Source organism: Coloeus monedula (genome assembly GCF_965178545.1).
Source record: "Coloeus monedula genome assembly, chromosome: 11".
Lineage (NCBI taxonomy): Eukaryota > Metazoa > Chordata > Aves > Passeriformes > Corvidae > Coloeus > Coloeus monedula.
In genome coordinates, this window is record NC_138791.1 from 21,105,064 (window position 1) to 21,132,140 (window position 27,077).

The 27,077-nt window shown below is 50.5% G+C and overlaps 4 protein-coding genes across 4 annotated transcripts; 1 reads left to right on the forward strand and 3 right to left on the reverse strand.

Moving 5' to 3' along the window:
- Positions 1-127: 127 nt before the first annotated feature.
- On the reverse strand, positions 128-6,852 carry SEC13 (SEC13 homolog, nuclear pore and COPII coat complex component). Its single transcript, XM_082288948.1, has 9 exons — positions 6,737-6,852; positions 6,419-6,463; positions 5,318-5,433; positions 4,747-4,898; positions 3,884-4,017; positions 2,892-3,025; positions 2,283-2,403; positions 1,344-1,490; positions 128-973 (listed from the first exon to the last, which is right to left on the reverse strand). Exons 1-9 carry the CDS (start codon positions 6,737-6,739, stop codon positions 863-865), a joined length of 963 nt encoding a protein of 320 aa, XP_082145074.1. The 5' UTR covers positions 6,740-6,852; the 3' UTR covers positions 128-862.
- A 68-nt stretch (positions 6,853-6,920) lies between these two features.
- Positions 6,921-20,444, forward strand: LOC309577146 (cullin-associated NEDD8-dissociated protein 1-like). The gene is made up of 15 exons (XM_082288947.1): positions 6,921-7,182; positions 9,260-9,403; positions 10,644-10,798; positions 11,211-11,334; positions 11,977-12,233; positions 12,834-12,939; positions 14,013-14,158; positions 14,321-14,613; positions 15,008-15,149; positions 15,322-16,827; positions 17,190-17,285; positions 17,980-18,149; positions 18,258-18,422; positions 18,758-18,865; positions 19,071-20,444. The coding sequence occupies exons 1-15, from the start codon at positions 7,115-7,117 to the stop codon at positions 19,296-19,298; spliced, it is 3,708 nt and encodes a 1,235-aa protein (XP_082145073.1). The 5' UTR covers positions 6,921-7,114; the 3' UTR covers positions 19,299-20,444.
- A 135-nt stretch (positions 20,445-20,579) lies between these two features.
- On the reverse strand, positions 20,580-22,532 carry RPL32 (ribosomal protein L32). Its single transcript, XM_082288949.1, has 4 exons — positions 22,397-22,532; positions 21,687-21,787; positions 21,307-21,488; positions 20,580-20,739 (listed from the first exon to the last, which is right to left on the reverse strand). The coding sequence occupies exons 2-4, from the start codon at positions 21,780-21,782 to the stop codon at positions 20,610-20,612; spliced, it is 408 nt and encodes a 135-aa protein (XP_082145075.1). The 5' UTR covers positions 21,783-21,787; positions 22,397-22,532; the 3' UTR covers positions 20,580-20,609.
- A 719-nt stretch (positions 22,533-23,251) lies between these two features.
- On the reverse strand, positions 23,252-26,959 carry MBD4 (methyl-CpG binding domain 4, DNA glycosylase). The gene is made up of 8 exons (XM_082289033.1): positions 26,907-26,959; positions 26,548-26,703; positions 25,568-26,355; positions 25,135-25,209; positions 24,704-24,838; positions 24,321-24,470; positions 23,594-23,697; positions 23,252-23,450 (listed from the first exon to the last, which is right to left on the reverse strand). The coding sequence occupies exons 1-8, from the start codon at positions 26,930-26,932 to the stop codon at positions 23,373-23,375; spliced, it is 1,512 nt and encodes a 503-aa protein (XP_082145159.1). The 5' UTR covers positions 26,933-26,959; the 3' UTR covers positions 23,252-23,372.
- Between the last annotated feature and the right edge of the window lie 118 nt (positions 26,960-27,077).

Below are 27,077 nucleotides of genomic sequence, written 5' to 3' on the forward strand. Positions count from 1 at the left end.
AAAGCTAATTCCATGGATGGGAAGATGTGACTGTGGCTTGGCTGAAGACCGACTGTAGACTGCCTTGATCAGGTCCCTGTGAAAAGATTATTTAATACAGCACACCAGGTTTTAACCAATAGGACTTTATTCTGTTGGTATCTCAACAAAAAAAAATCCAAACAACTGAGGTACAGTACAGAAGTGTGACTAAAAAAATAAACCTTCAAACCATGGTTTGATTTATTGATGTTGGTGAAATAACCAAGTTTGAAATTACTGTAAAGCAGAAGACATATGCATTCCACTACTCCTTTTCATCTTCAAGAAAGCAAAGAGACTTTCACGTGGCCAAGCACATTATTTGCAGAAAGACACAAGTACAACATCACTGTTACCAGCAGGGTTAGCTAGCACACTACCAGCTAACCCGAGAACTCCACCAGCCCTTTCCCTCACTTGAAGCAAAGTTCTGGCCTTTGAGGGCACAGAGTATTTGTCCCCTTGCATAAAAGAGTTCACACCTCATCATTTGAACAGCTTCCCTCGTTCTGTTCAAGTGCTTGAACTCTGAGCACAGCACATCCAATCAAATTTGACCCCTGAACCAGAAAAGCAGGGAATAATTCTTACAGTATCAAGGAGTAGTATCAAGAACAGTACTTGGCTATACTGTTTACTTTAAATTTAAGGGAATGTCAATTAAGGCTGATTATCAACATATTGTAGCCTCCCAGTAATAGTTTTAGAGTGCTCATAAAATTGGATAATTGTTTCCCATGTTCATGTCCAGTTTAGATAAAATCAGTTCTCATCCAGCTAAAGACACAATGCAGATTAGGGACAGTGATGACTTGTTGCAGCTGGAGTACTCCGCTGTGCATCACTGCTCATTCTGCTGCCCTTCTATCACAGCAGACACCCCTCCTTGGCCCTTGTTCACGTCGCTGATACACGCCCACAGTCCGTCCACCGACTCCTTCCACAGTGTCACCTCAAAAACAGGAGGAACAGCTTTCAGCTTTAAACACATCCTGTTTCCCCTTTTCTTGTAGCTACCACAGCACTGGTTTGGTGATAGCCTGCATTCATATGAGCAGAGTATGTGAATTGTCAGTACCCCACAAAATCAAGTTCAGCCTGCATTTCTGCCCTCCAGTAAGGACTCAGAAATGCAGTGCACGTAGTTTTCCAAAGGTTAGGGTCTTCCTGCCCTCTTGATAAATCAGAAGAAAAAATGTCCCCACTGCAGCAAAGGAGATTCTATGAAAGCCATGTGTTAAACAAGTGACAACAGCCTGTCTCATTTCGGCTCCTCTGGAAACAGGGCACACAGCAGCAAAAGCCAAGGCAGCAGTACTCACTTTGTTGTCTCCTCCAGACACCGCAAGGATATTGGCAGTGATGGACCAGCTCACATGCCAGACGACATCATTGAACTTGTGCAGCAGCTTTGGCGACCAGGAGTTTCCAGAGGCATCATCACACGTCCAGATAAACACTCGGCCATCCTGCAAAAGCAGAGACCAAGCTGTCTGGGCACAGGAAACATAACCCTGATTTGCCCTTGGAGCTACACTTCCAAATCACAGCTCAGATACCACCCCTTGATGTGTCTGCATGGATTTGTGCTCAGCATAGCAAGGGGGCTGTTTCCTTGCTATGTATAAAGGCAAGGCAGGAGTACAGCTCTGATGAAAAAAACCACCAACAATAACTTGCAAATACCAGAGAAGAGCCCCCAAAATACATATGTATCAGCTGAAATACTTCCCCAAAATGAGATTTTGTTTTCCAGTCATATGGCAGGAGCTCACTAAGGAGTCTTCTTGATATTTAAAAAAAAAAAAAAAGCATTTACAGATTAGCAGCAAGAACACAACAGCCAATATGAAAGCTGAGGACATCAAAGCTGATTAAGAATGGCAGTTATTAGCAGACAGTATTTTTAGAAGGAAGTTCAGTGAATTTGATCCTGAAACACTAAAATACGACATTAGTTGGAAGGTCTTCCTCCTAGTGAGACCATCCTGCTCATGATTTTCAAAACAGAAGCCAGTCTTTGGTACAGAAGCACACACACATAAACATTTGTCCAGAAATGCTTCTAATTGGGCTTCTGAGTTGGGGAGGAACAGGAATCAAAGGCTCTTATGCAGAGACCCAGATATAGCAAAGGATTGCCAAGAGGACCTGTTAGAGCAGCTCTATCCTTACAATTCCTTTACTAGAGAAACAGGGAAGGAAGCACACGGAAGTGAGCGCACCAAGCGCCTGCCTCTGTCGCTCCAAAGAACGCTCACCTGTGAGCAGCTAGCAATGGTGCTGGTTGGCAAACCTATGGATGGAGCCCAGGCCACGTCTCGCACCCAGTCACTGTGAGCCTCCAGCTTCTGCTCTTCTTTCCACTGACCGTCTTCTTCCCTGAAAACACAACTATATAGTCAGGAGGGTAGCGGCAGCATTTCTCATCCCCTGCCTAGGAAGGCCTTGGATTGTAGCTTTCAGACTTTGTATTGTTCATCCAGACAATGCAAAGCACAAGTGTTCCCTACTTCTCCAAAAATCTCTATGGCTTGAACTGACAAAATCCCTTCCAGGGGACACAAAGCAGCACAGGCAAAGAGGTTCTGACCTTCAGTTACTGTCAGAAATCTGCTATTGCCCAAGTTGACAGAGGTAACCAAAGACCATTAGAAAGCCACCCTTGGAGACAAGATCACACAGGGCTGGCATAAACTGCAAGAATCATGGGAGATACTGTGCACCACTAAGTTTCCATTTTTAAAACACTTCTCTAAAACAGTAATTCAAAAATTATACAATAGGGATGCTGAAAATATTACTTGAGATACTAACAGGGACACTCAAAGCCTAGAGTGTCAGGTTTTATCTAGCAACAGGGCACTTACTTCCAGATCTTGACCAGGTTGTCACAGCCACCAGATGCAAATCGTTTGATGTAGTTCGGCTTTTGACCAGAAGGTTGTTCTATAAGGCTCCCTGGTACAACAGCAGGAGCCCAGCTAACTGCATTACATCCAATCTAGTTAATGAAAAACATCACTGTTAAAAGTTGCATACTTTAATTAACTAACTAAATAAATAAAGGCTGCTGAGGGGGTGAAGAACATGTAGCATACTCTCTATTGGGAGTGAAGAATAAGCCCATCTCAGAAAAACTGAAGTCTTGCACAATGCTGGATGAATATCGAATGAATAAGAAATCCAGATGCAGCCTAGTCTCACATCTTGCACAATGCTGGATGAATATCGAATGAATAAGAAATCCAGATGCAGCCTAGTCTCACTAAAGTACTTACTCAGAAAGCCTGAGGTAGCTAAGGGTATTTGCACACAAAATAAGTTCATTTTGGATGTGTAAATATGAGAGACAGAGACGGAAACTGCAAAGACACAAGGCACACACAGTTGCTAGTATTTAGGAATGCAGGAGTAGAAGGAACCTTTGGTCCTAAGCCAAATTTCCGTCTACTGGGGGCCACTGCCATTACCTTATTACGTTCTGCTTAAACAAAAATCTCCACAATTTTGGGAAAAACAGGAGTCCTGCAGTTTCTCCAGCTTGTTTATTCAGCTGGAGCAGGTATTCTTAGGACCAAGGCCACTTCTTACTAGGTAACTTTCAGCACTGTGTTTAACAATAATGCACAAGAGACAGGCATTGCCAGTGCTGTTAAGTGAACTTCATCTTATTTCCACTTCATTTTAGTGACTAAGAAGTATACCTGCCTACTCTGGATGAACTTAAACTATTCTTGGTTCTGATGTTTCACATAATTTCTTTGCCTTTCAGTATTTATCTAGTCAACTCTTTGAGGCATCACCTCAGTGTTATGTGTCGCTCTGGGAACTCTGGGCTGCTCCAAAGAACCCGACTCACCGTGTGTGCGTTGCTGATCTTTTTGACTTCCCACTGCCCATCACCCGTGTAGCTCAACAAGGAAATGGCCCCATCAGAGCTCCCACAGGCCAGGATCAGTCCATAGTCGTGTGGTGCCCAGCAGACAGAATTCACTGGGAAGGGCAAGACAGACCAGATTACACACAGGGACTACCTAAAACTGAGTGACCAATTCACTGACTGGTATCAGCGGCATAGTCACCAAAAGCAAGTGGCTTTGAAAGCTGAGAATGCGTCAAATTTCAGCAAAAGCCAGCCAATAGCATTGTTTACTGAATGACAGAGAACTGCCTTTATTTTTGGCACCTTATTAGAATGAGAACACCAACCTAGCACTCTTAATGAGGTTAAAAACTCTTGACAACAGCAAGGAGCATCACTGATTAGAACGAGAAGTGAATGGCAGGCAGAGGATTTAAAGTACAGATCAGAAACCCAGCAAAGCTGGAGACTTCAGATCTGCATTGGGAGGGCAAATCATCTGAACACAACAGTTTCCATTTTAAAACAAAATACAGCATGATAAATGTAGTTTTTCTTACTGGAAACAGAGAGTATTTTCCTCAATAATTCAGCTCCCTGCCACCTTTATTTGAAAGCTGACTTATTTGTATAACGACACCTATGGAAATGTGGTGTGAATCAGTAGAGAGGGTTATCCAGCAATACAACCTTAGGGAAATGTCCTGTTAGTGCTGAACAGATTTACTCTCTTCAGTTTTTATCCTCTTCTGTTTGACAGAGGCTTTCTTCCTTAACACTAACAGATTTAATCCAGCTTTACCCAAATTCCCTCATCTCCCCAGTCTCCATTCCCAGCTCCATACTCCAACCCTCCATACCTGAGGAATCATGTCCCGTGTACTCATAGGTCTTTTCCCAAGTGCCATTTTCTTCCTTCCAGATAATAACCTTCCTGTCATAGGAACAGGAAGCCAAGATATTCCCATACATAGGATGAGCCCAGGCAACCTGCCACACGGGACCTTCATGCCTGCAAGAAACAACATCATTTGGAAAAGCCGAGAAAAACCCCTTCCGGCTGCAGCTGCCTCACAGCATCACTGTTGTGAATCACTGTTCCAGGAGGGATTAGCACCCTGACATGAGGAATGGGTAATGCTAAGATGGCAATATTAGTGCCCTGACACAGGGCTCTCACTGTACACACAATTCCAAATGTTTATTCTTGTATTAGTGTATTTTACTTCTTGAAAATCACAGGTGCAATGTACTAAACAAATGACCAATCCCCACTGTGTTTCCCACTGCGGCTCTGTCCCCGCCCCAGCTCTGGGAAGTTGTTCAGCACAATCTTGGAGGAGTTCACCCTGCACTTTGTGCTGCCCAAGGGCAAAAGGACAAAGCATTAGGAGTTTGCCCTGATTAACCTCTCCTGTTGTGACATCTCACCCCCTCAGGTCTGCAATGAGGATCTGCCCTCCATTCCGGACGTCGAAGATCTTCACGGATCGGTCCGAGGAGCAGGTCGCCAGGCGCGTGCCGTAGTAATCCATCTGTGCATCGTGCTGCAAGAAGAGCAGGGAGAGCTGTGCTCAGCATGGCCAGCTTGGCCTGGTGACTGACTCCACTGCAGCACAGCCACACCAGGCCCTACGTGGCAGGGTCAAAAGAACGGATTCAAACAATCCAGACATGCCACATAAGCAATTTGTTTCCCCAGCTGCTTCTTCAATCACTATGTAAATGTTACACAGAAGGAATCCAGGGAATTCTCACTGAGCAGCAACCCAGAGGATTTTTGATGAGAGAGAATTCAGGCTGCTGACTACAAAGCAGTGACCAGTTATGTGTTTTTGTTTCTTAAAATGTAAAGTGGGTGTATTAATACTGCTCTACATTATGTTTGAAACTTCATCATCACCAAACCACAGAATCTTTAAGGTTGTAAAAGACCACCAAGGTCACTGAGTCCAACCTTTGACCGATTATAACTTGACACTAGACCAGAGCACTGAGTACCACATCAGTCATTTCCTGAACACCTTCAGGGATGGTGACTCCACCACCTCCCTAGGAAGTCCCTTCCAATGCTTGATAGTCTTTTCTGTGAAGAAATTCTTCCTGAAGAACTAGGCTCACCTAACTGGGCTCCTTCCTTCTACAAATTACTTTGAAACCTTTCTTCCTACCCACACTAATACATCTGCTCCCAGAAAGATCCATGTAAAGGAAAACCAGTTCTATCAGTTGAAGTTCTGTACCAGTAAATATACACATATATCTATTACTTCACAGACACGGGCAAAAACAAGCCCGCACATGAAAATTACGATTTTACATCAATTCCCCTTCCCTCCGAGCCAACTTTTCCTCTCCACCCAGTATAAAATGGCAAGATCAGGATTTCAGACAGCATTCTGCATCCAACACCCCACGAGTGTCCTCTTACACGGGCACCTACATGCCGCCCTCACTGCTCACAGAGAGCCCCAGAGCAGCTCTGTTACAGCAGCCACCGGATCAGGCGGAGCAGCTCCCCGGCACACTTACAATCATGTCCTCGTGGGACGTGTCCACGGTGTTAATGACCGAGACCTGCGGGGAGAAGGAACAGAACGAGCTCAGCGCACCAAAGCGCGGCCGCGGCCCCTGGAGCCCCAGTCCATCTCCGGCCGCCCAGCTGGGGGCAGCGGCTGGGCCCGGTGCCCCCTGTGCCGTGCCCCGGGCTGCCCGGGCCGCGACGGGAGGCCGCACCCGGCTGCGCTCGGGCCCTGCACCGGGACGCCGCCGGTTCCCCGCCCCCGCTCCCTCCTGCTCCGGACCCCCCGGCTCTGGTCCCGGGGCGGTCCCCGTTCACCCCCGCCTCACCATGGCGGCGGCGGCAGCGGCCCCGCGCTACTCCCGGCCCGGCCTCTGCCCGCGCTCAGACGTGGCACGGCGGTCCCGCGCACAACCGGTCCCGCCGCGCCCCGCCCGCTTGCGACGACGTTCCGCTCGTGCCGGGTTCCGGGGGCGGCCAGTGCCTTCGCTGGGCAGGGAGAGGGCGAGGGGCGGGAGCGGGGACTGACCTGTCCGGCCCCGGGCACGGGCAGAGGCACCGGCTGGGCCCGGACAGAACCCTTCGTCGGCAGGGGCCGCCGTCCCGGCCCCCAAAGCCGTCTCGCCCGGCTCCTCCCGCCGCCTTGGGGCTGCCCGGCACGGAACGGAGCGGGCGGCGACCCGGGCCCCGCAGAGCCGGGCTCCGCCATGGCCAGCGTCTCCTACCATATCTCCAGCCTGCTGGAGAAGATGACCTCCACCGACAAGGACTTCAGGTGTGGCACTGCGGCACGGGACGGGCCCTGCGGGCAGCAGCCACCCGCGAAGGGCGCCTCGGGGCCCTGGGAGGAGGGGGCTGCCCAGAGAGGGGCCCCTTCCCACCGGGGGTCCCTCCGCTCCAGGAGCGGGTGTGCAGGAGCCCTGAGATTTGGATCAGTTCTACTGACACGGTTTCAAGCCGACTGTGTCCTAGCTGAGGGGGGAAGGTAGAGAAGCCAGCGGTGTTCCCCTCCTTGCCTAGATTGCTGCTTGATGAAAGTGGAACGGGAATAAGAGTCTTGACTGCTGGACTTCAAGTTGTTAATTTTTGTGTGAATGAAGAACATCGTAGCAGAAATGCTTCTAATTTGTTTTGATAATTTGTGAGATAGTCAGTGCATTAAAAGGGATGCTCAGGCTGCTTTGAGAACTTTTTCTGTGTGGTGGGGGAATGTGCCTCTCTAACAGGACTGAGATGCTTTTATTTCTTTGTTTATGTCGGCAGAAAGTTGGCGTCGTTTTAGGGCTAGGCAGGTGGCTCGATGTGTAAGGCAGTCTATAAAAAGTAATTAAAACTGACATGTATGAAAGGTTTCACTCCTGAGCATATTGTTCTCTCAGTACCAACCTGGAAGGTAATGTTTGGGCCAGACTTGGTATTTTGAGGTCTAAGAGAGGGTTTAGTAATAGCTTAAAAGTAGGTTGATTTTTGTAGAAGCTGCTGATGTTCTCAGATGTCAAAATAGGTATTTTATAAAGAAGTCAGTGATGGAGTAGTTGTACAAACAGTTTGTTCAAAGAATTTACAGTTAACACTCCAAACTAGATGTGCCCAACACATGTCATGTCACAGAGATATTGCAGGGCCATTTCCTCCCAGCACATGGCCAAACATGACCAGTTAAAGGACCAAGTTTCTCTTGCTCCCCCCTCACAGATGGATCTGTTTGTGAGATCCCAAGGTCCTGGGGCAGGATGGCAGCAGGCAGCAAGTCCAAAGCTGGATGTATTGCCGCAGAAGGCTCTGTTCAGCCTGTGGCCATAATTGGTCATGCTGGTTCAACACAGACATTGAACTGCAGAGTGCAGCTGAAGAGCTCTTGTAGAATCAGAAATAGATTGCACGTTAACATCTTAGGGCACATTACTGCTGTTTTCTCACTCTGGATTTCGGGCTGGCTATGGAACACCACAGCAGTCCCTCGTTCCAGATGTACCTCATTGCTGCTCAGGAATGGGCTTGCAGATTGAACGATGACCTGTACATGAGAGATCTTATGTGCTGAATGAGTGACATCAGAGCCTAATTTAAAAAGGAGCTGTCATTTGGTAACAAGAGAGAAGGACTTTGTGGTTCCTGTTAGACATCCATTCTGTGCAGGGCTAACATTAGAAAGCAGCTAATACACGATAGCCACATTGAGGTTTCTTAGAACCTCAGACTCCTATACCAGCACCTTTTGCACTTCCTGCTCCCAGGAAAACAGATTCCAGAATTTCTCAATATCCATTTTGTCCCTGTAGAAAACTGACTGTCAGTTGGGTCTTTGTTTTTCTTTCTAATCTGGAGTGATAAATTTGGAGTTTGATTGTTTTTTCTCACAGCAATCTAAATAAAGCCTAGTGCACTTCTGAGGTGTAGTTTGCATGGAGTCATGACTTTATTTTTCATTTTTGAAAGTGATAGGCCTTGTCCATGTGTGGAGTCATACTATCAGTGCTAGGTTAGCCAGAAAGAACAGAGCTAGGTGCATCCTTAGACCCCAGACTGCTTTTCCTAGGCCAGGCAATTGGTGAAAAAACTCATCATTATTTTTTCTGGTATAGTTAACCATCTTCATTTAGTCGCTGAGAAAAAATACACATGCTAAGTGCCACTTTTAGAGTTTTTGTTTACCTGACCCCTGTTAGGTAGTTATCTACTTGTAAGACAGTAGTGATTTTCCTTTTTCTTCAGGACAGTGTTGTACGTTACTTTTTGGTAGTGTGTTTTCATACAAGCACCAATTGCCAAGTTCTGTCCCAGGTGATGCAAAGGTGACGCATTTGTGTCTGTACATCAGCCAATCCACTTTTTACCCTGTGTCCTTTCAGGTTTATGGCCACCAATGACCTGATGATGGAACTGCAGAAAGATTCAATAAAGCTAGATGAAGACAGTGAGAAAAAAGTTGTGAAAATGCTTTTGAAATTGCTGGAGGACAAAAATGGGGAAGTACAGAACCTTGCTGTCAAATGGTAAGAGCCTGGACAGTAATAGCCATGTTCCCTGGCACTAGTAAAGCCATCACAGACTGCAGAGTGTGTGAGAGTGGAGCCTGGCCCTTGACACTTCCCTCAAACCTCCTTTGCAAGGGAGTTTGCCCTCTCTTGCCAGGCACTGCACTTTTTTTCTTTGTAGGCGCTCACAAGGGGTGAGCACACAGATACCTTTGTAGCAGCAAGAGATGATTTTGGAAGTACTTCAGTGTTGCTGTTACAAACATGCTTACCACATGGAAAGCACGTCCCTAAGATTTTATTTCTTCAGGGAGAAGCACAATTTAAAATTTTGGTCATCGAGCTCTTGGCCTCTCTCAGGCTTTGAAATCCAGTGCTGAATTTCTCCATGGTTCTGTCTTTGACAGCAGTGGTACAAAACATGTACAGACCTTATGGTGTTTTAATTTCAGGTCCAAATCCTTTTCTTCAAGGACGTTTTCATTGAACTTTATAATGCACTTGGATTTTTCCCTGCCTTGGTTCTGAGTGCAGCCTGTGCTGTTGCTTTGTCTTTGACCATTCCCATATTTTTTTAATCCAAATGAACAAAAGCAGAAAGTTCCTCTATTCGTGAATCCTCTGATAAAGGGATCCTGCTGCTGACATGTTCTTTCCCATCTCTTTCCTCAGCATGGCTAAGTGGGAGTGTTCAGTCTAGAAATGCCATTGAATGGCTCAGTTCACCCCAGGGCTCCAGAAAGGTGGGCCATTTAAAGACAACTTTGGGTTCCTCTATTTTTTCCTGCTGTGGATCCTGTTCATATTCCCTTCTTTTCAACCACATGCTGCTTCTATCCCTGTTCTTTCCCCATTATCTTTGGCCCTTTCTTTTTGATTCCCACTGTCTAGACTTTTTTTGGCCCTGCTCCTGTCTCTGCCTGCTTTGGGTTGGTTTATTCTGGGTTTTAAAGCAAAACAGTTGGGCACTGAGTAGAGGACCAACTTCTTAACTTCTTTGCCTGTTTATCTCTGGTTGTATCTGCAGTAACTCCATACTTAACTGCAATCTCTCATCCATCCAGAGTGTGATAATGAGGAGGCCTCAAAATGGAACCAGGAGTATTTCCTTTATGTGCTTAAGGAGGTGCTTAGAGCGGAATGTCAGCCTTTCCCAGATAGGTGGCCAGGATCTCTAAGAAGGAGCAATGTGATGGTTTGAAGTTGGATTGGGCAGTTGGATTAGGCCCTTTATCCTGACTGGCTTCTCCTCCCACAGCCTGGGCCCACTGGTTGGCAAAGTGAAGGAGTACCAGGTGGAGACCATTGTGGATACGCTCTGTACGAACATGCTGTCAGACAAGGAGCAGCTGCGAGATATCTCCAGCATCGGCCTCAAAACAGTTATTTCTGAGCTGCCACCAGCCTCCACAGGTACACTGTCTGTCCCCATTTGTCACTGAGGAACAGGGAGTCCCAGCCTTTGGCAAATGGGGGAAAATGTAGAGTTCAGAGCCTAAAAGTTACCAATTCTTTACTCACCTGCCAGAGGACAATTAGTGAAATCAGGAGGAGAGACGGTAGAGCTGAGATACCAGTGTGATGAAAGATGGAATGAAATGAAAACTTGAGCTATATTTTGAACTGTGTATCCCAAAAGTGCATCAGCTTTTCAGGGGATGCCTGAGGCTCCCAGCAATAGGATTTTCCTCTGCAGCTATCTCATGAATCTGTCCTGATTAGATCTCCCAGTGGTGATTTCTTTTTTCAAAAAGGGAAAGAGTGGTTCCTAGCAGCAAAAAGACTCCTTGTTAACTGACAGCAGGGAAAAATATCTCTCTTGCAGGTTCTACCATGACAGCAAATGTGTGCAAAAAGATCACAGCCCAGCTGACAGGAGCCATTGGCAAGCAGGAGGATGTGTCCGTGCAGCTGGAAGCTCTTGACATCCTGTCAGATATGCTGAGCAGGTACCAGAGGATTTCCTTCTGGCAGCTGTGCATGGCAGGGGGCTGCAGGGATCTGTCTGCCTTTGATTTCTTTACTTCCCTAATCCTATTACTGGGACTTAAAAACACAGGATTTGGTTGGCTGCTCCTAGGGAATATCTGAGTAGAGCAGGTCCCCAGCAGGGATGAGAGATAACATGTCAAGCCTTTCTGTGCTTGGGAATGGCCATGCCTCTGGTGATGGATCCCACAGAAGCTTAGCTCACACAAACATGGAAGGGTGAGGGCAAAGCAGGGAGGTTTTTTTTAGCCTATGAGCCCATCACATATGCTTTTTTTCTTTTCCTGGCTGCCTCTTGTTGCATAAGTCAGAGTGACAGTGTCATATGTCATCTGCATGCAAGAAATTATTAGCACACCCTTGGGTCATCCAGAAGGACACAGTCAAAAACTCTCCTCCATGATGGAGACAAACAACTTCTCCCTGTGTTTTACAGACCAAGTCAGTGTTCAGACCAAAATGACAAACCCACCCTTCTCCTCCCCCTCCCCATAATGCACATGAAGTCTCCATAGCTGAAGGATTTTTAGATTTGTTGCTGCCAAGAGGGCTTTTTTCTGAGCTTTTGGCTTTCACCTTCTGCCTTGTTCTGTTCACTGCAGGTTGGGAGGAACACTCTACTCGTTCCACTCCTCCATCCTGACCTGCCTGCTGCCCCAGCTGACGAGCCCCAGGCTGGCAGTACGTAAACGGGCCATCGTTGCCTTGGGGCACCTGGTCTTGACCTGCAGTGGAAACATCTTCTCAGAGCTTACAGAGCATCTGCTGGCGGAGCTGAAGAGGAACGAGTCTACGTCGACCACCAGGACGTACATTCAGTGTGTGGCTGGCATCAGCAGGCAGGCTGGGCACCGCATAGGTAGAATGAGCAGCTTGAAATGATGCTGGGAAATGTACATGCATTTTAGAGCAGCTCCTCTTAGTGGTCACTGTTCTTAATGTATTAGTGACTTGTGCTTGTGATCCCCTCTGTGGTTCTGGCCTGGTTCTCTGATCTCCACTTGGAAGGGAGGAAACACCAGAGTATCTCTCTGGCTGCCCTTTGCTAGTGACTTCTCCTCAAGATCTTGCAGCACTTCCCTGGTTTGAGTTAACACCTCTATGATCTAGGTCAGTGGATTCACCCCCTTTTAAAGGACAGGAGAAGTGCATGGCAGCATATTGTATTACTTGTCTAAAAGACCTGCCAGAGTTGAGATCAGATCCTAAGAGATCTCTAATCAGAGTTCTTGCTGTGACTGAAATGCCAACAAGGGGCTGCAAACAGGGAGTGGGATTGGCTGCTGAAAACCAGCACAGCTGGTTTTGGTGGGCTGCTGGCTCCTTGCCCATGAGGTCGGGGCAGGAATGCTCTACCAGGCAGGCACAGGAAGGAAGTGGCAGGGGGCTGAGCTGTCAGCTACCCAGGTGAGTGAAGGCTAGGATGGTTTTTCACTGCTGCTTGCTTTGTCTTTCCCAGGAGAACACCTGGAGAAGATAATTCCTCTGATTGTTCAGTACAGTAACGTGGATGATGATGAGCTGCGGGAGTACTGTTTCCAGGCCTTCGAGTCCTTTGTGAGAAGGTGTGTCCCCTTGGGGAATGCCTCTGCACCATCCAGTGCATCTGTGTCCTCCTGGTGTAAATATCCATACATTCGGAGTCCTTGGAGGAGGGCCTTCCTGCATGCATTCCTGTTGGGAAGGCAGTTCACATATGAAAGCTCTTCTGCACATGCAGGGTTGGATGGGAATTAGGAGCTGCTTTACCTCAGCATGTGAGGCTGTCCTATATTGGTTTTTCAGGAGTGGGAGTTTTCCTTGTCCGTGGAGTGTTCCTTAGCCAGAGGGAACTGCCTCACTCCTGGTGCATGGAGGGAGTTGGAGGCAGGCAAGGGGGCTGGGCAGAAGAGCTGCTGAGCTGCAGCTCTCCTGTTGTTTGGTCAAATATTTATTGCTTGGAAAAGGAGCCCTGCAGAGCTGCTGAGGTGTTCTCTCAGGAAGGGAGGATTCAATCAGGGTGTGTATGTGTGAACTGACACACACAGGTAACCAAGGGCAACCATCAAACCACAGCTGAAATGCCAGCAGTAGGTTTATTTCATTACCTTGCTAATAATGCCAGGCGACGGAGACACGTGGGGACACAGGCTCTGTTTGGCTTAGTTCATCCTAACTCAGAGAAGGGCAAGGGGGCTCACTGCCTGCCTCACTCTAACAAAATGCTTTGTGCATGTTTGTGAGAGTGTGTTACCTCTCCACAGGAATTGTACTTCTGAAAACATGCAGAGGATGAACAGCATTAGGTATAACAAATGGTGTTTTCCCACACTGACATCTTTAGCATTCCCAGCTGCAAGGTCACTTTGAGCAAAACTATTCCCTCCTCCTCTCCAAATCTGGTTTTAACTCATTCCTCCCAACAGGGTGAAGGCAATTGATTTATTTATTTGTCCTTATAAAAATTACTGCATCCTCCCATAGGGGAATGTGGCCTTGCTTTATGCACAGCAGGAAGAAGCATCTTTGGTTTAATTCATTTTATCAAAATCTTCACATAGTCTGTGAAGCCCTTTGGGATCCTTTTGAGATTAATATTACTTGGATATTTAAAACAGCTTAGTCTCTGATTACCTCTTAAAATTTTCATTTGTTATAGGTGCCCAAAGGAAATGGATCCTCACATCTCGAGTGTGATGGCACTATGTTTGAAGTACATTACCTTTGACCCAAACTACAACTATGATAATGAGGAGGAAGAGGAAGAGATGATGGAAACTGAAAATGGGGAGGATGAAGAGCAAGGTGCCTGCTTGTGAGGATGGCTGTGCTCAGCAGAACACGGGGTTAACATTTCTCCCCTTCCTGCTTTCTCCTCCTGGAGAGGGCAGCTCTGAGGATCAAGTGATCCTTTAGCTCCAGTTTTCTCATAATGCTGCACCTTGTTTTCCCTTGTGTTGTTTCTAGAAAGCGACGATGAGTACAGCGACGATGACGACATCAGCTGGAAGGTCCGCAGGGCTGCAGCCAAGTGCCTGGAGGCCATGGTCAGCAGCAGGCACGATCTCCTGCAGGACTTCTATAGAACTCTCTCCCCAGCCTTGATAAGCAGGTTCAAAGAGAGGGAGGAGAATGTCAAAGCTGATATCTTCAATGCTTACATCTCCTTGCTGAAGCAAACACTGCCCACCCAGAGCTGGCTGCACTCTTCCGATGCCTCTGGCAAGGATGATGTTCCCCTGACGATGCTTCAGAACCAGGTGTGTGAGCAGGTGGCGGCTGGGTTAAGTCACAAAGCAGTGAGAAGTAGGTGCCTTGAGAATGTGGCTAGCTGAAGGAGCCCTGGGGGAGGGATCTAGAGGGCACCAGATCCAGAGGGCTGGCTGTTTACTGTCTGTCTCCTGCCATTCCCGGGGTTGGCACAGCACAGGAGCATTGGGGTACAGCTGGCACTGCCCTTCCACTAGCCACTGGCACGTGTGTGCAGGCTGAGGCAGGGTGGCTTCTGGGTGAGGTGTCTGGCTGGTGCCTTACTGCAGCTGTTGCTCGGGAAACTTGTTGAATAAACTGTGGTAGAAAGGTACCAGAGTGAGCCTCTGTGAGCAGCTGAGATGACTGAGGTATCCCCTTCTTATTTGCTTCTCCAAACTGCAGGTTCCCAACATCATCAAGGCCTTGCACAAGCAGCTCAAAGAAAAGAGCATCAAATCAAGACAGGGTTGTTTCAGCCTCCTGACAGAACTGGCCAGTGTTCTTCCTGGCTGCCTGGCAGATCATATACCTGCACTTATCCCTGGTAAGCCTGTCCATGGTCTGGGGTGAAGGAGCAGGGTTGGCAAAATCCATTCTGAACATATGTGTGACTGTACAGTGAATATGAGAAAAGTCTCCTGTGATTGTCCCTGGCTAGATCCATGAACCTCCTTCCTTAGGAAAAATATGACATCATCATGTTTTCTTCTGCACAGGTATTGTTTTCTCCTTGGCGGATAAATCCAGCTCCTCCAACATGCGGATCGACACGCTGTCCTTCCTCCACGTCCTTCTCTGCAACCACCAGCCAGAGGTATTTCACCCTCATGTCAAAACCCTGCTGCCTTCTATTGTAACCTGTATTGGAGACCCCTTTTATAAGATCACATCAGAGGCTTTGCTGGTGACTCAGCAGCTTGTGAAAGTTATCAGGCCTTTGGACAAACCTTACACCTTTGATGCCAAGCCCTATGTGAAGGACCTTTTCCCTGGTACTCTGAAGCGGCTGAAGGCAGCTGACATCGACCAGGAGGTGAAGGAACGTGCCATCTCCTGCATGGGACAAATAATTTACAACTTGGGAGACCATTTAAGCACTGACCTCCAGCCAACCTTGAAGATATTTCTGGAAAGGCTCAAAAATGAAATCACCAGACTAACAACAGTTAAAGCGTTAACCTTAATTGCTAGTTCTCCACTTAAAATAGATTTGAGACCCATCCTAGGGGAAGGTCTCCCCATTTTAGCTTCCTTCTTGAGAAAGAATCAACGTGCCTTGAAACTGAGCACTCTGAATGCTCTGGACATCTTGGTGAGGAACTACAGTGACAGCCTCAAGCCTGCCATGATTGAGGCTGTGCTAACAGAGCTCCCTGTCTTAATTACCGAGAATGACATGCACGTGTCCCAGGTGACCATCATGTTCCTCGTGACTTTGGCCAAGGTTTATCCATCCTGCCTCTGCAAGATCAGCGGCTCCGTCCTTGCTGAAATCTTTCAGCTTGTCCATTCACCTTTGCTTCAAGGAGGGGCTCTGAACGCCATCATTGACTTCTTCCAGGCACTGGTCCTCACAAAGATGGCTGCCATGGGTTACCCAGAGCTGATGAAGCAGCTGACAGCACCCATTTACTCCTCGGGTTTGGCCGGGGCCTCGCTGACGTTGCACAAACAGGCGTATCACTCCGTCGCAAAGTGCGTGGCAGCCCTGTCCTCAGCCTGCCCAAAGGAAGCCCCTGCAACAGTGAACCAGTTTGTCCAGGATGTGAAAAGTCCCAAGTCCAGCCCTGCTGTTCAAGTGCTGGCTTTCCTCTTCCTGGCAGAGGTGGGCCGCACCACAAACCTCAGTGCTCAGAGGGAGCTCAGAACTGTCATCCTGGAAGCATTCGCTTCCCCCAGCGAAGAGGTGAAATCTGCTGCCTCCTACGCGCTGGGGAACGTCAGCGTTGGGAATCTGCAGGAGTATCTGCCCTTCATGCTGAAGGAGATCGGAAGCCAGCCCAAGCGACAGTACCTGCTGCTGCACTCCCTGAAGGAAGTCATCAGCTCCTCCCCAGCCGACAGCCTCACGCCTTACGTGGAGGATATCTGGGCTCTGCTCTTCAAGCACTGTGAGTGCACAGAGGAGGGGACGCGCAACGTGGTGGCGGAATGCCTGGGGAAGCTGACTTTGGTGAACCCTGCTGAGCTGCTGCCCCGGCTGAGGAAACAGCTGTCAGCAGGTAATGGGTAGGGCAATGGCCAGGGTGGGGAAATGCTGCCTTTTGATGGAAATTCATCTTGTAAAGCGCTTGTGGGTACAAGGGAGCAAAGCCAGTTGAGAGGAGAGCAGGTAACAAGATGGATCTCTCTGCAAGGGGGATCAGAGGAGCACTGGTCTGCACAAGAGCAGGAGGATGCTGGGAACAGGGACTACACAAGGAGATTGTGCAGGAGCAGATTCAAACACAGAGTTGATAAGAAGAATCCTCTACTCCCATATCTCTATAACATGTGTAACAGAACTAAGGGCAGAATATGTATTAGAGAGTTACAGCAGTGATTTTCTCTCTTTTCACTGTTTTTCTTCCCCTCTTCACTGCAGGCTCCCCACATGCCCGGAGCACTGTGGTTACTGCCATCAAGTTCACAATTACAGACCAGCCTCAGCCCATCGACACTCTCCTGAAAGGCTGCATAGGTAGGCTGGTATGGACAGCGGTGTGAGCTGGGAGCATGAGAGGTTCAGTGTTGTTAGCTGCTCAACGATTTTCCAGTCCTGTATGAACCTAATCTAGTCCAGTTAGTTTTTATCCATGTTTCTCAGCTTTTGGGATTAAAGAGCAACACCGTACTGTGAGTCCCTTGCTAAATGCACTGATGCCTCGCTCTTGGGCATGTTACATTGTTTTTTAGAATGCTTAAGTTCCTTCTGCATTTAAACTCAGAATTCCAGCACCCCACAAAAAGGATCTTCAAAAAATATAACCTGCATGAGAAGTGTGTGATGTCCAGGGAGCCCACACATGGATTTGCTCTATAGAACTGGGCCTTCTGTTTCAGAGATGTTTGATCAGATGGGATCTGAGCAAGAAAAATCCCCCACAACTTCCTTGAATAACAAAGCTTCTGATCTGAGTGTAGGGTGAGGTAGCTAGAGTCACACCATTTGTTTTTATGCCCAAATGCAGGATAGTTGTGTTTCTTTACTGTATCCCAAATGGAGGGAGAGAAAGCATCTCAAATGGCTCTGACAGACCATGCCACTAGTTATTTTACCATAAATGCTTTCATAACCAGCCTCCTTGAAATACACTTCAATATACTTTTAAAATGCTGCAAAAACATTGCAGCCTGTTGGCTGCAGGACTGACTGATGTGTTCTTGTCCCACAGGTGACTTCTTACAAACCCTGCAAGATCCAGACCTCAACGTTCGCCGTGTGGCTTTAGCCCTGTTTAATTCTGCTGCTCACAACAAGCCTTCTTTAATCCGGGATTTACTGAATACAGTGCTACCCAGCCTGTACAATGAAACGAAAGTCCGAAGGGAGCTCATCCGGGAGGTAACTGGGCTCAGCTGTGTGCCACACTCACAGTGGCCTGTGAAGCTGAGATGGAACTGTTGCTCTGTCTGCTCTTTGGTGACAGCTGTACTGTTTGTCTTGGTTCAGGTGGAGATGGGGCCATTCAAGCACACAGTGGATGATGGCCTTGATGTGAGGAAAGCCGCTTTTGAGTGCATGTACACCCTGCTGGAAAGCTGCCTGGATCGGCTGGACATCTATGACTACCTGAACCATGTGGAGGATGGGCTGAAGGATCACTACGACATTCGGGTAGGCGCTGTGCCCTAACTGATGTAATTTTCTCTGGGCGGCAATCAGGCTGTGTATCCCCACAGCCCCAGGCCAGGCGGTGCAGTGTCCCCAGGGCTGTCAGCCCTTTGCAGACACCTGCAGCACGGTACACACCTGGGCCAGCTGCAGCTCCAGCCCACTGGCTGCCAGGGGTGTGTTTCCAGTACCACCAAAGCTCTTACCAGAGCCCCTTGCAAAAGTGCAGAGGAACTCCCCATGGTGCGGCTACAGCTCGGCCTGTCAGCAGAGTGGGCCCAGCTCTGAGCCTCGGGGCCACAGAGAACCAACACCAGTTTACCTCCCCTCCTGCCCAGATGCTGACGTTCATCATGGTGGCACGGCTCTCGGTACTCTGCCCCAACGCTGTGCTGCAGCGGCTCGAGCGGCTGATCGAGCCCCTCCGGGCAACCTGCTCCACAAAGGTAAGAGCAGGATCGTGCAAGGGCCTGGGGTGGGTCCTGCCCAAAGCTGCCTCTGCTCCTGGCCTTCTCCCTCAGTGCTGCTGAGCCACCTGCTTCCCTCACTTCCCAGCTGAAAAGTATTCTGCTGGCCTTTGCTGTTGTGTTGGTTCTGTGCCTGTATGGGCTTTTCTAAATGCCAACTGAAAACGGGGCTTTGGATTTGCAGGTGAAAGCTGGTTCAGTGAAGCAGGAGTTTGAGAAGCAGGATGAGCTGAAGCGCTCAGCCATGCGCGCAGTAGCTGCTCTCCTGACCATCCCTGAGGTGGAGAAAAGCCCAGCAATGGCCGAGTTTTCATCCCAGATCAGATCCAGTCCTGAAATGGCATCACTTTTTGAGAGCATTCAGAAAGATTCTGCTTCCCTCCCCACCTCGGAGTCAATGGACATGAGCTAAGATGTTTTTCCCCACCACCCTCTTGCCCTTGGGATGCCCCAGCCAGACACCAGCTGGGCAGGGAGAAACAAATTGAGCTGCTCTCCTGCCACAGCCAAGTCCAAGTCCCTGGGCAGCCACAGGAGAAACTGGGGATGGTGTGTGAAATGTGACAGCTGGACGTGGCTGGCTTGATCCAGCTGCACTCGCATCAGACACCTCACAGAACTGGAACGAGACCTGAGATCAGGGGAATACAGCCTCATGTAGGTGAGGGGCTGGAAGATGAATATTCCCACTTTTTAGTAAGTTTAAAGGGGTGCACAAAGCAATCCAAGTTGTGGTCCCATGAGCAATGGAAACTACTTCCTCAAATAGTCCTTACTGCAGTACCAAGGTTTTATAATCACTGCACATGCACTTTCTAACCTTAAATTGCCCAAGAATGTATTAATAGTGTTTTCACTAAATAACATGGCTAAAAACTGGAAGCCATGTTTTTATTAATGGGTTCGTCTCACAGGCCTTTTGGGAAAGGAGACCTGCACCCGCCAAGCTGCAGAGGCTGCACGGGGCAGGGGGGTTACTTGACACCCCCACCCTCCTCCTGGAGCTTCACAATTTGGCATTTGGGAAATACGAAGCTTTGTTGCTTGGCTTCCATATTTATGGTTTTGACTGCAAAATACCTCAACCATCTTCTCCAAGGGATAATTAGTGACTGTTTCAGTGACAAACCCTGCTTTAAGCTTCACTTTGCACTAACACTGGCTTCTCTCTCCCCTTGGAGCACCTCAGTGTTGGTGTCACCAGCCACAAGGGTCTACTGGTCCTGTCACAGATCAGCAGCAGGCATCTGCAGGAACACTGATGGTCAGTATGTCACACAGCTCAGAGGTGGCAGGCAGGAGCCAGGGGTGCAAGCACACAGTCCGTAGTAACTGCTGTGCTCAAATCCTCCTCTGTGCAGGAGAAAATGCCTTAAGAGACAAAGGTTCTAACAACCAACTAGAAGATGAGGCCATCAGGACACATTGCTCTAGCCATGAACTGCTCTGTGCTTTCTCTTCTAACAGAGTGGTTGATGTGAATTAGTATTTATAGTGCTGTGTGAAAGGACGTCTGTTGTCCGGGTGGTATAGAAAATAAAATATACTTGTGAAGCTGCATGCCCTGAGTTCACTGGCCATCACCATGACACTGCTCCGTGAGTGCCCCAACAGCAGAGCCAGGACTGCTGGAGCCCTGCAGCCAAACACAGGCTGCTGCCCTCTCCTCTGCCCATGCAAAACAGCACCCGAGTTGGACTGACGCTTTATTAAATACACCTCGTTACTCGTTCTCCTCGCTGCGCAGTCTGGCATTGGGGTTGGTGATCTTGATGGCGAGCTGTGCAGCTCTCTCCACGATCACCTTCCTGTTCTTCGAGGACACGTTGTGGGCAATCTCTGCACAGTACGACCTGTTAGAGACAGAGGGTGTACTGGGCTTGGCTCTCTCAGCACCGAGAGCCAAGGCAAAGCCCTCTGGAGCCATCCCACCATGGGAGAGCAATTGGAGCTGTCCTGCCAGCAGTACTCAAGACACAGGTGAGCATGGGAGCAGCACTGGAGGGGCACTGAACCGCAACTGCCACCCCTCACCAAGCCGGAGCCATCTGGCCTGAAGCAGGAGCTCTCCTCCAGAACAGCTCAGCTTGTGAATGACTCGGTCAGAGGTAGTCGTTAATTATTGTTCTTACTACTTTGTAGTGAAAACAAGCACTGAAGCAGACCAGTGCCCAGGTCTGACCCAGAGCCCCAGTTCTGACCCTGGTTACCACTGACGCGGCACAGCCTCGCTTGCCACCGCTGTGTATTTCTGCCAAGGGGATGAGGTTGCCGGCCCCAAGGCCTTTCTGTGCCCCCACCCTCCAGTGGCACTGAGGGAACCATGATGGCATCTGTACTCTCAAAAGCTGTGACTTCCCTCGTTTTCACCCCGACCGTGCCACCTCTCCCAGGTGCGAGTATAGGCCCCACATACTCACTTGTTGCTCATCATCAGCACTTCCAGCTCTTTCACATTGTGGACCAGGAACTTTCTGAAGCCTGTGGGCAGCATGTGTTTTGTCTTCTTATTGCTGCCATAGCCGATGTTGGGCATCAGGATCTGCCCCTTGAAGCGCCGGCGCACTCTGTTGTCAATGCCTCTTGGTTTGCGCCAGTTGCGCTGCAGAAATGCAGAGAACAGTTACAAAACGAGATCATCCTGAACACACCTGGCCTGAAAGCTGCATACACCAGCCTCCACAGATTCTCCCTGCCCATCTGCTGCAGCTTGGCACCATCCTGCTGGGCTTTCCTTCACCACCAATGCCAAAGGCATCCCCAAAGTTCCAGTCCTTGGGAACCTGCAGTAACTCCTCACCTTGATCTTGACATAGCGGTCAGACTGGTGCCGGATAAACTTCTTGGTTCTCTTCTTGACGATCTTGGGTTTCACGAGAGGCCTGAGAGCAGGCATGGTGGCTGCGGGACAGAGTGGGGTGAGCGAGGGGTGTGGCCCAGGTGCGGTGCGGCTCCCCGGGCCATGCGTGTCGCAGACTGCCTTCCCTCGCGGGCCACGGCGGGCCGGTAAGGGAATGGGTCTTCATCTGCTGGGGCTCTGCCTCCCGCCTCCGAAGCTGGCAGAGCACTGGGAGCTCTCCAGATGCGATCCTGGGAGGTGTCATCCCCGCGGCCCTGCGATCCTCCCACCCGGAGCCGCGCACGGCGGCCGCGAGGACCGTGGAGATCAACAGCGACCGAGACCCCCTGGCGCGGGACGCGCCGGCGCGGGCTCCGACCCGACGGCTCCGGCCGCCCGCGCTCCAGAGGACCCGGCCCGACCCAGTGACCGGGCGCTGCCCCGAGAATGCGGCCAAGGCGGCCCCGCCGCCCGGCAAGGGGCACGGGTGAGGCCTCAGTGCCGCCCATCCGGGGTCGTCCCGGCAGGCAGAGGACGGATTCCGGCCCGCAGGGGCCGCTTCCCGCGCCCCGGGGAAAAGATGAGGCGGAGGTAAAGGGAAAGGGATGGAACCGGTCCGTGCCAGAAGCTCCGGGGGTCGGATGGCCCCGGATAGCGCGGCCGGGACTCACCAGTGGCGATGGCGCGTCCACCGCAGGCCCGGCTGAGAGAGGGCGGTGCCCCGCGCGCAAGCGCTTATGGGACACGCGGGCGGTCCTGGCCGGTGCGTGAGGCGCGGCAGCCGCGCAGACAGGGCGCCAGGCACCGGCGAGGCCGCGCAGACGCCAGGCCGCAGCGCCGCGAGGTGCAGGTTCAGTCCGGCGGGGGCAGCCCGAGGGAGCGGATCGGTGCTTCCCGCCCACCGTCACGAACGGCGCGCCTGCTACGAGGCTGACAGGACCTGCGGCATAATTTCCGTCGGCCTGTGTCCGCCAGCTACTTCCGCCAGTACGAACGGGCGGGCAGGCGCCACGTAGCGGCGTGGCGGACCCGATCACGGCGGGTCCCGGCCCGCGCCGCCCGGGCGCAGCGGCAGCTCCGGCCCGGGCCCCTTCCCCGCTGTCAGCAACAGCGACAGAACCGCCCCAGCCCCGGGAACAGCGCAGGCGGGCACTGTGCCAGCCCTGAGCGGCTGCGGGCACTGCCCGCGGGTCCCACCTCGACCCCTCCCCTACTACCGGAGAGACACGGGGCCAGCCCCTGGATGAGACTGGGCAGGAACCAGTACTCCCAGCGGCACCGGGGGAAGTGCCAGGACTGGACAGCGGGCGCTGAGCAGGGTCTGCTCTGTCCACACTCCCTGCACAGGCTCTCCCCCTCAGCCCGTGTCCAGGAGCACAGAGATCAGATCCCGACTCCTCCAGCCCCGCTCCGGGCCTGGGGGAGGCAACGGTACGCACTGGATGGCTGCACGCAGGAGGCCCCAGGCTGGGGACGCAGCTGCGGACACAGACCTGCACTGCAGGAAGGGACAGGCACTACAAAATAGGGACACGTTTATTAAAAAAATAGCGATGACCCCAGCCATGACATCACACAAATATTTACACCAAGAACTGTGAGGGCACCCGAGGGGAGGTGGCAGGGCCAGGTCACCCCCGGCTCAGCTCAGTCGATGCTCAGCTTCTCCCGGTTCTCCCACAGCCATGTGTGATACACGTTCAGCTTGTGGTCCTGTGGCTGCACCTGAGATACAGGGAAAATGTCGAACATTTACTAAAACACCTTAAAACATCTCATCGCTCCAACATTGTGATTATTGGTTTTCTAATGCCACGGGGTCAGTGGGCACAAGTGGGATGCTGAAACACCCAAAGGGCACTACCCACCTCCTTCCATTCGTTGACACAGAAGATTCTGTAGGAGTCATTCCCGTACTTGCCAATGCCGTGCAGCTCGATTGGGTACCGCCATGCCTTGCTCAGGTACTCACCTGCAGGACAGATCACAGCACCCTGCACACATGGCCCCTGCCCTCACTGCCTGGACACAAGGAGCAGCCGGGCAGGACCCTCTGCCACTCTTACATGGATTCACTTCGGCACATTTCAAATGAAAACCACAAGTTTTAGGTGTTTCCTGGTGAATGCAGGCCATGAATTCCCACAGATTAAACACCTTTTCAACAAACCACCGTGGGAGTTTTAATCAACTGTCTCCCCTCAGAACAAAATATTCCTCTGCAGGTTCTGAGCATAGAAAATATCGGAATCAGGTAAATCCCAGCCAGAAGGGCCTTCTGCAGGTCACCAGAGCAACCCTGAGCAGAGCCACCCTATAACAGTGCTGCAAATACAGTACACCACTGCTGCAGGTGCTTGGGTCTCTTCTACTTGAAAAAGTTTCCTGGTCTCCTGCAGAACACACTGTGGCTGGCATTTCTTTCCCAGCTCAGACTGGGATCAGCAGCTTTGCCTGCGTGACACCAATGGATCCCAAATGCTGCACAAAATAACCCACCAACCCACCAGAGAAGCCACAGAGCAGCATTTGGATCAAAGCTGTTTGCCTTTTGCCAGCATAACCAAGATTGTTCCAGATGTCAGGAGAACCCACCTGAGAACCTGATGATGGTTTTGGCTCTGACTTCATAGAGGCCGAGAGGTTTGAGCAGCTCTGACATCTCTTTCCAGTCTGCAGCTCTGGCTACCTCAGGAGAAGGATACTTCTTCAGGAACTCCCAGAGCACTGGAATGGCCATTTTCCCTGGTGAAAGAATCCCGTGAGCAGGAGGCTGGGCTAGGAGTTCTTCTGCACTATCCATATGCTTTCTCAAGTGAGGTCTTCCAAGGCAAGTTACCAGCTAAGGATTATCGTTTCACAGTGACACAAGTTAATATACATCCATGTTTCCATTAATGCCATTAGAACTGGCAGCTGTTTCAGCCCTCTGTAACACCTCCCAACATTTACACACCAACTCATGCTACTCTACTTACCTGAAGTTTTATTGAGAAATATGGTGGCAATGAGAAGCTTCCATGGATCATGGAAGAGTGTTTCTTGGATAAGATTGAAAGGAGAACGTGGAGGAGTCCATTTTCTGAGGGCCTTCCTTCTGGGTGCGCTGGGGGCTGCACAGGGGCAACACAGGAACATTTATTAGACAGGAAAGGATGGCTTTACCTATTTAATGAAAAAAAAAAATTAAAATGAAGACCTCTGAAGCAGATTTATCTTTATGGAGGCACTGTGTATAGGTAGAGCCACAGCAGTTCTCACGCAGCCTTTACAGGGCTGCAGGGGACTGTGTCTCACTGGCACAGCTGCAGCCAGTGTCAAACTGCAAGGAATTTTCCACACCATCACTTGATCCTGAGCCATCCTATCCCTTCCCCATTTAAAAAATGTATTTCTCTAAGTACAATACCTTCTTTGTTGTATTTACTGGAAAAATATGGACTTGTTTTCCTTCTCTCCACTTGTGTGCGTTGGACAGACTCTTCTGTAAAGAAATAAAACTTCAGCATTAGGAAGAAGAACCAAGTATTTTGCGGTCATGTTTCACACCATTTCTGCTTTATGCTGTGATGGAAACAGAAGGAATTCTTCTCGTGCAAAACACAAACATGCCTTAAATCTCCTCCAGATTATTGTCTGACACTGTACGGCTTAAGAGCTTGGTACAGTAAGTTTCAGTCTTTAATAAGTCTGCATTAATTTAAATGCTGTTGGATAAAAATGAGACAGATCTGGATGTCAGAGCAGCTTGACCTGAAGCAGAACACGTGGCCTCAATAGTCAGGAGAGGCCCAGGCAGAACATGAGGATTGGCATCACATTCTGCACTCGCACACACGCACCTGGTGACATTCTGACTGCTGTGAATGTCGTCCTGTCCCATGGCTCAGCATCCACCTCCATGTCAGATTTAACATTCTGCTTACCCAGATCCCCTGGATCTGGCACATTCCCTGTCTCCAGTCCATAGGATTTCTCTTCAGATGTCGCAGCATGTGTGCCACTGGAGCCTGGCCCCTCCTTTAGCAGGCGACCCAGCTCCCTCTGTGAGCCAGCCACTGACCTCAGCCATGCCCTGGACATTGCTGACAGAGCTTTCCCTGCACCCACACCCTGGCTGTCAGCTCCACGTGTGTCTGTCTGTCTCCGGACCCTCTTGTTCTGAACACACTCGGTCTCCTGTGTGTTAGAGAGTCTTCTCTGCCTCTTGCTCTTGGGGTCACCTTGGTTCTTCCTTTCTGAGCCCTTCCCAGGTTTCCTAGTCTGGACACTTTTCCCATCTACCCCCTTTCTTTTGGTTTTCAAACCCTCCTCTGGGTTTATGCCTTCCATTACTAAATCTGTGCTTTCCACAGTAGATGTAACATCTCCCAGGTGTCCATTTCCAGCCTGGATGTTCTGAATTCCAACCTCAGCACCATTCTGTGCATGGAGCTCCTGCACTTTGCTCTGACAATCCTCCTTTTCCAGGTCAGTCCTCACAGCTCCCATGCCACATCCTCTCAACCCTGAGCGTGTACTCCCTCGAGGAGCTGTGAAATCAAAATCTGCTGCTTTCAGTGTTGTCTCCCCAGTTTTCTGTAAATACTCCGCAAGTGCTCGTTTTGACCTCAGCTTCTTCCCTTCAGGGCTGTGGTAGGAAAGGAAAGTAAATTAGCAATGACTTTCTCGTTCTGCTGCTCTTCGCTTAAAAATCTTCAATAATACATAAAACAACCTCAGAACAAAGCACAAAAACAGTTTTCGGGGCGATGTCTGGGCACGTTTTTATGGCTCTGCCAAGAAAGGCCACACAGCGCTCACTGACAGCCCCGAGCCTCACCTTATGAAACACACGTCGATCCTCCCGGCCGTCCTGCCCGCCCGCCGGCGGCTGCTGACCCGCTGCCACCCGCGGGGGACGGCGGTGGGCCCCGCCGCGCCGTGCTCCCTGCCGCGAGGGAGTTCCGCCGCCGCGCTTCGACTGCCGTCCCCGGGGCTGCAGGGGAAGAAGAGCCCGGGTAAGGTCCTGCTACCGTGGGAGCTCCGGGGTCAGCAGGGCGGGCCTGGGCACGGACCCCCACACGACCCCGAGGCCGGCCCGACACCGTCCGCGCCCCGCTGACGAGGCCCGAGGCCCGAGGCCCGTGCCCCGTGCCCCGTGCCCCGCGCTCCGGCCCCATCAGCCCCACCCGCCCTCACCCGCTCCCCGCTCCCGGCGCCGCCATCTCCCGCGCTCCGGTCACGTGACGTTCCGCGGCACGCCCTCCGCGCCCCGCCCCGTGCAGGCGTCCCTGTGCGGGGCTGGCAGCGCCCCCTGGCGTGGCGGCGGACCCGTGGGCCCCAGGCGCAGGCGCGTTGCCCCTGGCACCG